At 39.9% G+C, this 7205-nt stretch overlaps 1 protein-coding gene across 1 annotated transcript in view; it reads right to left on the bottom strand.

Annotated features, from left to right (window-relative positions):
• Window positions 1-6965, bottom strand: part of MLH1 (mutL homolog 1) — a 2895606-nt gene extending 2888641 nt beyond the window's left edge. The window contains exon 1 of the mRNA XM_044064896.1: window positions 6654-6965. Within this exon, the coding sequence (XP_043920831.1) occupies window positions 6654-6760 (107 nt within the window). The 5' untranslated portion in view covers window positions 6761-6965. The remainder of the gene's footprint in view (window positions 1-6653) is intronic.
• Between the last annotated feature and the right edge of the window lie 240 nt (window positions 6966-7205).

Here is a 7205-nt window from a genome sequence, read left to right on the forward strand (position 1 = left end):
ACTTCCCACATCTTCACTTACCCACACTGCAGCCTTACAGCAAATATAACCTTAACCTACTGATTTCATTCTAGCTTTTTTATTTCTTGAAATCTTCTGCAAGTAAACTTTACACCAACTTAAAAGGATTCTAACAGACTTGCCATCTAGAAATGACAATATTTGCTCTTGGTTCTTGTACCACTGCAAAACTTTCATCACCACCTCTCTTTAGCACATTTTCAACCTTTGCCTCACCTATGCTAACTACTTGGAAATCTACTTTTGTCACACCATTACCAAAACAAGCAAAGCCCTCTTCTTCCAGTCACTTCTATTCCATCTCCATCCTACCCACCCTTCATAAAATTCTTAAAAGTCACATATAACCTACCAACAACAATATTCCTGCTCTCCATAAAACAGCATGGATTCCAAGCTGGTAGGAGCACAATGTTATAAGCACGACTGCCCCATGGACCTTGACTTACAACATTTTAACAAATATGGTTAAAAGAAATATTACTGGAGCTCTGTTCATTGACTTAACCTATGCCTTTGACATGGTCAAACACTCAAAAATACTTCTCCATCTGCAAGACACTGAAATAAGACCAGATATCATTGTATGGTTCAAAGACTTTCTATCTGACTGTTAATTCTAGGTAAAGATAAGTCATAATCTTTCAAACAGTCCCTCATTCACTCTAGGGCACCACAAGGCTTCAGTCTAGCACCTCTTCCATCCTAAATCTTCATCAATAAACTTCCACTAAACCTGCCCTTTGACCAATATTTCTTGATGTAGATATGATCATCGATAGGTCTGATGCCTCGCATCATACCATTGAACTTCAGTTTCAAAAAGATGTTTCAGCTACAACCCTGGCTAAACTCCGAGAAACTACTACTAGAGGCAAGATCAACAGTGTAATCTTCTGGGTCAACAAAATACCTCAGGTCCTCTCACATTCAGCAAGTGCTGTTATAATAAAGGCACCCTCACTGCTCAACTTGAGCATGGTACTGTCTCTGTTCAGGTCCTATCCAGTAAAGTATGACAGTTCTTATCTACCTCAACATAGCATGATCACCAGTGCCTTTTTCTTTCAAATGCTAATAGGTTTCCAGTACAGGTCAGGTTAAATAATTTCCTTCTCCTTGTTCCTTACATTAGACACCTCTCCCCTCTCTCTTCAAAAGTTTTTACTATCATTCAAATGCTATTCATTTTATTTTAACTGGGTGGGCAGACTGGGCCAAAGACCCTTTTCAGCGAACACTTGGATCAAGAAACCAAAACATTATACATAAAAACACATTATACAAATACACAGATATCTCATATAGGTAGTGCTTTACAACAAAAGACACACTGTAACTAACAGGAGCCACTCAGTATAACTGCATGCAAATACAAAAAAAAACTACAGAAAATTAAACCATACAGCAAGAACATAACTATTCTTGTTCAAGCTCATGGAGGCATTAACTAACCTATAATCTAAGAAGGCAAACCAAGGCAAACTGTGCTAACCACTGCTTCTCTGCATCGGTCCTAAAACCACTGCAGTCACTTCCTCCTGATTTAACTGATCACACAAAGTACTCCTTATTCAGCTCACAAATCATACAGTATTTACTAAACAGTTTGAATGCAACTGTTCATCTAAGGGAAATATCATGTAAACTGAAATCTCAGACTGTGCGGTACCTTTACCTCCCACATACCAGATTAATTCACTCATCCTAAACTGTGATTCAGCTTACAATACCATTACTGCTCTAAACCCACTACACATAATCTAACTCCCTATTTCATTTTACTGGTCCATGTCAGCTTTCCTATCCTAGCTGCTACCATTACTAACCACATATCCACTTCTACTCCTTATAATTTAGTCTTCCTTTTCTAGTCCACTTATGTAAGTGTGCATCGTACCTCTCAACCTCTTAGAACAAGAAATCTGGACAAGGCCTAAAATAAAGGGGGGGGGGCAAAGACCCATAAATATTTATTTTACATTTGTTGACCGGGATAGTCCGACTGGATATATGTCCATTTTCAGTGGAGGCCCGGGGAGAAAAGCTCCAAGATAATAATACACATTGAACATTTAGTAAATGCTAGTTTCAAGCAGATTACAGTCATACGCAATACCAGCATTTAGCACATATAGTACTAACCTATCATAAAACACTTTACAAAACATAACATTATTTTCAAAGTTATATATACATAGCATTGCATTCAGGTTTGACACATTGAGCAGCAGTTATACAATTGACCCTTCCTGAAATGGTGTGGTAGAAAAAAGTTAGAAGCAGTTGAAGGTAAGGCACCTAAGTAACAGAGAGGTCACTAGTCGGGGTTAGTGCAAGGACATAACCAATGAGTTTTGAAGTATTTCTTGAGATTGTTTTTGAATTTAGTGAGGGTTCTAGGGTCAAGTCAGCTGGGAGTCTGTTCCATGTTTTTCCAACAGAGAGTCCCCAGCTGAGTAGTTGAATTTGTATGTTTGAACTAGGAGTCTAGTGGATGATCGCAGTGGCCGGGTGCTGGTGAAGGGGGCTGATAATATTTTTTAATGCAGGTGTATTTTCTGGTTGGTAAAAGACTTTATGTGCCACTATTAGCTGGTTGAATTGCAGTAGGCGAGGCAGTTCAAGCTATCCTAGGCGATGTAGGTTGTGACAGTGGTGTGTCTGGCAGGGTGTGCCAGTAGCAAATCTGGCAATATGGTTATAGCAGGATGATAGTTTATTAAGATCTGTTTTGTTTAAGTTGGAGAAGAGAGGTGAGGCATAGAGAAGAGTTGATAGTAGATAGGAATGGGCAATTGCAGTTCTAGCAAGTGGGGTAAGGAAAGGTTTGATTCTGTAAAAAGAACCAAGTTTTTTTATTAATGGTTTTGATAGTTTGACTGATATGCACATCAAACTTCAGGTTATTATCAACTATGACACCCAGTAGTTTAGTTTGGGGTTCTGGGGAGATGATAGTGCCATTGTTAGCGGTTATGTTGAAAGATGGCAGGGGGGGTCCTGCATGTGAGGGAGAAGAGGAGCAGCTTAGTTTTATTGGGGTTTAGGATTAGATGCCGATTGGAGAGCCATCTTTCCACTGTATTTAAGGTATTTTGAGTTAAAGTAAACAAAGTAGCTGGCAAGGTGTCAGAACAAATTAAGGTGGCGTCATCTGCATATTGAATGCAGGTAGCCTCTGGGATTACTGAATGAAGGTCATTGATACAGAGGGAGAAAAGAAGGGGTCCTAGTATCGAGCCCTGGGGGACTCCTAATGTGATGGGTAGGTGTAATGATAGCTTGTCCTGCCATAGGACTGCCTGTTGCCTGCCCTGCAGGTAGGATTGAAACCACTGGAGTGCATGGTTGTTTAACGAGAAGGCCTTCAAAGTATTTATAAGCATTTTGTGGTCAACCATGTCAAAAGCCTTGGACAGATCTAGAAAGAGTGCTGAAAACAGTTTGTTATTATTGCGGTTGTGGTTAATGACGCTAGAGAAAGAGAGGAGGGCAGACGTAGTACCGTGGTGTGGCTTAAAGCCATGCTGAAAGTTGGACAACAGCTTGTTCTGTGTGAGGTAGTGTATTGGTTGTACATGTGTACACACGTCTCCATAATTTTACCTAGAGGTGACAGAATAGCTATGGGTCTAACATTTGACAGCTCAGTAGAACTGCCTCCTTTATGGAGAGGTATGACATGGGAGATTTTCCATATAGTGGGTACTGTAACATCAGACATAGTTCTGTTGATCAAGACTGAGATGGGGTATGCTATGGTGTCAGCAGCCTTTTGCAGATAGTCTTGCTAGGAGGAGGTCAGCAGCCAGGGTGGTGGGTCTTAGTTTCTTAAGTAGGGCATGAATAAGTTGGGTAGGAACAGGTTGGAAGGTAAAGTGTGTTTGGGTACTGGGTGTGGCTACATTAGAATTAGAGCCATTTGAAGAGAGTTGGCTGGCTAGAGACTGGATAGTCTCTGTGAAGAAGCTGTTGAAGTTATTAACAATGTCTACTGGGGATTTTTGTTGGGAAGCTGAGGGGAGGGGGTGGAGTGGCAGTTTGACCTGGGTGGAGTAGTTTGTTTATTCCTGCCCAGAACTTTTGAGGTTTGTTTTGGTGTTTTTGCAGTAGATGGTAGCAGCAGTTATTTTTGTCTAAGGTTATGGATTTTGTGGTGTCATTCCTTAGCTATCTGAATCTTAGTTGATCAAGTGGGGCTTTTGTTTTTTGGTAGGTGGCCCATGCTTTGTTTCTGAGTGAAATTTTGGTTTTGGTACCTTTAGAAAGCCATGGTGCAATATTAACTTTGGTTCTAAGAGCGGCTGGGAGCATGGGAGTTAAGAATAGCAAGGAATTTGATGTTAAAGTATGCTACTGCGTCATCTAGGGGGAGACTTTTTAGTACTCACCAACTGCATGCCTTAAGTTCATTTTTAAACTTGGTGAGAATAAAATTCTTGTTGCTTCTTAATGTTCTATAGCTGGGTTGGTAGGAGCAGTCTACTTTGAGCTCAATTGCATAGGTGAGACAGTGGTCACTTAGATCACCAGGCAAAGTGCCTGATTTATAGGACTGAAGATGGGTATTGACAAGTATCCAGTCATGAATCAATGTCTGTACTAAGTTGTAGCAGTTTAACCTGTTTGAGGAAAGAGGGGGGTGGGGGAAAAGAGAAGGCAGTAGGAATGGTTACAGGGATACCTTGATTGAATCAAGACACCACACCAGAAGTAAGTCGAATGTAAGCGCCTAAAATCTGCCCTCAGCACTTTAATGTTACTTGCACTCAGCACTTTAATTTTACTTATGTTTAGCAGGAAAGACAGACCAACAATATACAATTTTGAGGATTTTTACATTGGTTACTTATTCAAATGTCAGACAAGTAAGTAAAACTTTCAACAGGAATCTATTTCTGAGTGTTAGAAAACCAGAAAAGTACTAGGTATACCTGTTAAAATTAGGGTCAGAAAGACAAATGTAAGAGCCAAGTGTACTGAAGTTACAGGGGAAGGAGGCAAACACTCAAGTAGAAAAGAGCCCTATGGCTGATCAAAACAGTGACTTGTTTAATTACACAGCACTGTAAGAGAAAGCTCAACAAATGCTTTTTATATGTATATAAAATAGCGACAGATTTTTAAATATTCTTGTTAAAAAACTTAGAAATTTGCTAAAAGGGTTGGGAGGGTGGCCTAATGGTTAAGGTGTTTGCCTTACAAACACAGGGTGCAGGGTTTGAGTCTCACAAGGAATAATTGGCTAGGCTTACAATGGCTTGCAAGAGCAGTTAGCCTAGTACTAACCTATGTTAGCATACATTTTCTGAAGGATATGAAAATGTTGGCACAGTGGCGCAACAGATGATGTCACCTCACAGGAAGAAGTTCCATGGTTCAATTCTCAGCTGGGGTCCCTTCTGAGCTGAGTCTGTATATCCTCTTTGTGTTTGCATGGGTTTTCTCCAGGTGCTCAGGTCTCCTCCCACATTCCAAAGCCATGCAGTTGGTGGACTGGATACCCCAAACTGGTCATAGGTGCAAGTGTGCATGCGAGTATGTGTACAGTGGAAGAAGTACCATGGCAGGGCTGGCCACCCAGCAGTGTAAACGTTGGCTCTTGATAATTGTCACTGCTGAAGTGACACCCTCCCTGACCCCATGTGCAGAAATGGGAAAAAGGGTTGTGGATTTATATAGTTTGTAACTCAAATGTATGTCACTATTTAGTGAATTCAGTCTTCAGTGATTTGCCAGAAAACCATAAATTTAATAAGGAACAGACCAGAATATGAGGAAACATCTGGACAATTGAGAGGTATGAAGTGCACATATTTTTTTTGCTTGATCTTCCCTGCTTACTCGTACATGTATATGTAACTGATTTGAGTTTTTACTGGGTAAATTATTTAGTCTAAGATTTAATATACAAGGGAGAAAATACTTTGTACTGAAATAATTACACTGTTTAGCATACCGATTTTTCTGACGATGGTCTTCCGATGTTTATTCAAAGCACTTCTAAAAGTAAACATTATGCAGAGTGCTGGGCGGTCCTTACTACTGCGCATCTGGTGGGGTAATGTTCTAATACAAAACCCGTGTTATTTGTACACTGTCCATTGTTTTGTTGTATTATTAAATAATCCATGTTGAACCTCTAACTGGTGATTGTTTGATCTGTGTTATATGCAGGTTAACAAATGTAAATAAATATGCATTGTATCTACTCAGTATTATTAAATATAAAAAGCTGCTGCATGGGCATGTTTGAAGAGTGAATCTGGTGGAGTTCTTAAAGCTTCAGAAACGTATTTTACACAAAGTAGGTAGTACCGTCCAGCAGCTTTTACCAGTGATATACACTACGCCATCAACGTCAACCTACAGTTACCTAATGAGCCGGGAAGTGAGCTCTGTAGATCTAAAAGTAGCACATGTAATTGAAATTCAATTATTGAATCGTGTCAACTCTTGAACCGCAGTTTAGAAGGGACACTGCCGTCCAGTCCTCAAGTTTAGCTCTTCAACACGAATGACATAGAACACAGTGCTGATGTAGTTGTTGATGTTGTATTCTACGCACAAAGTTGAGGACAGCACCATAAAGTCTTATATAGCACTTCCCTAAGAGACAGTTTATTTACCTGTTTTCTATCATTTCCTTAATCGCGCAAGAGGGTCGCTGAACCACTTCCCCTGCTGCGATACGGTTTACTACAGTCACGTCCAAGCGTTGGATAGCCTTAGTCATTCCGAAACACTAAAGTGTATATGTATATATATATTTATATATAAATTACACTCCAGAACTGCACAAAAGCTCACAACAGAAGTGCCCGTGGCCTGAGTATTTCTTAATCAATGAAAAGCTTCCAATAAACGTCATTCGCGCGCTGTAGTTTCAACTCGCCATTCACGTACGTTACGTCCACTTTTGTCAAGTTCAGTAAGCCGTGTGGGAAGAAGATTGTTGTGATGCTCAACGATTGAAGAAGCGGCAAAATAACAACTGTGGTGTGGTTTACAGACTGTACACCGTAGTTTGCGTTTCTAACCTGTAATTCTTAATTGTTAAGTATTATGTGTATATTTTTTTACATCAAATTTACCATTACTTTCACTAAATGTATTATCTCTTGATAATAGGGTTGCCACCTTTTCAAATGGCCAAAGTGGGGCATTTTTGGTACAAACAT

This window comes from Protopterus annectens, chromosome 3.part0, assembly GCF_019279795.1.
Source record: "Protopterus annectens isolate FY-2018-M chromosome 3.part0, PAN1.0, whole genome shotgun sequence".
Lineage (NCBI taxonomy): Eukaryota > Metazoa > Chordata > Ceratodontiformes > Protopteridae > Protopterus > Protopterus annectens.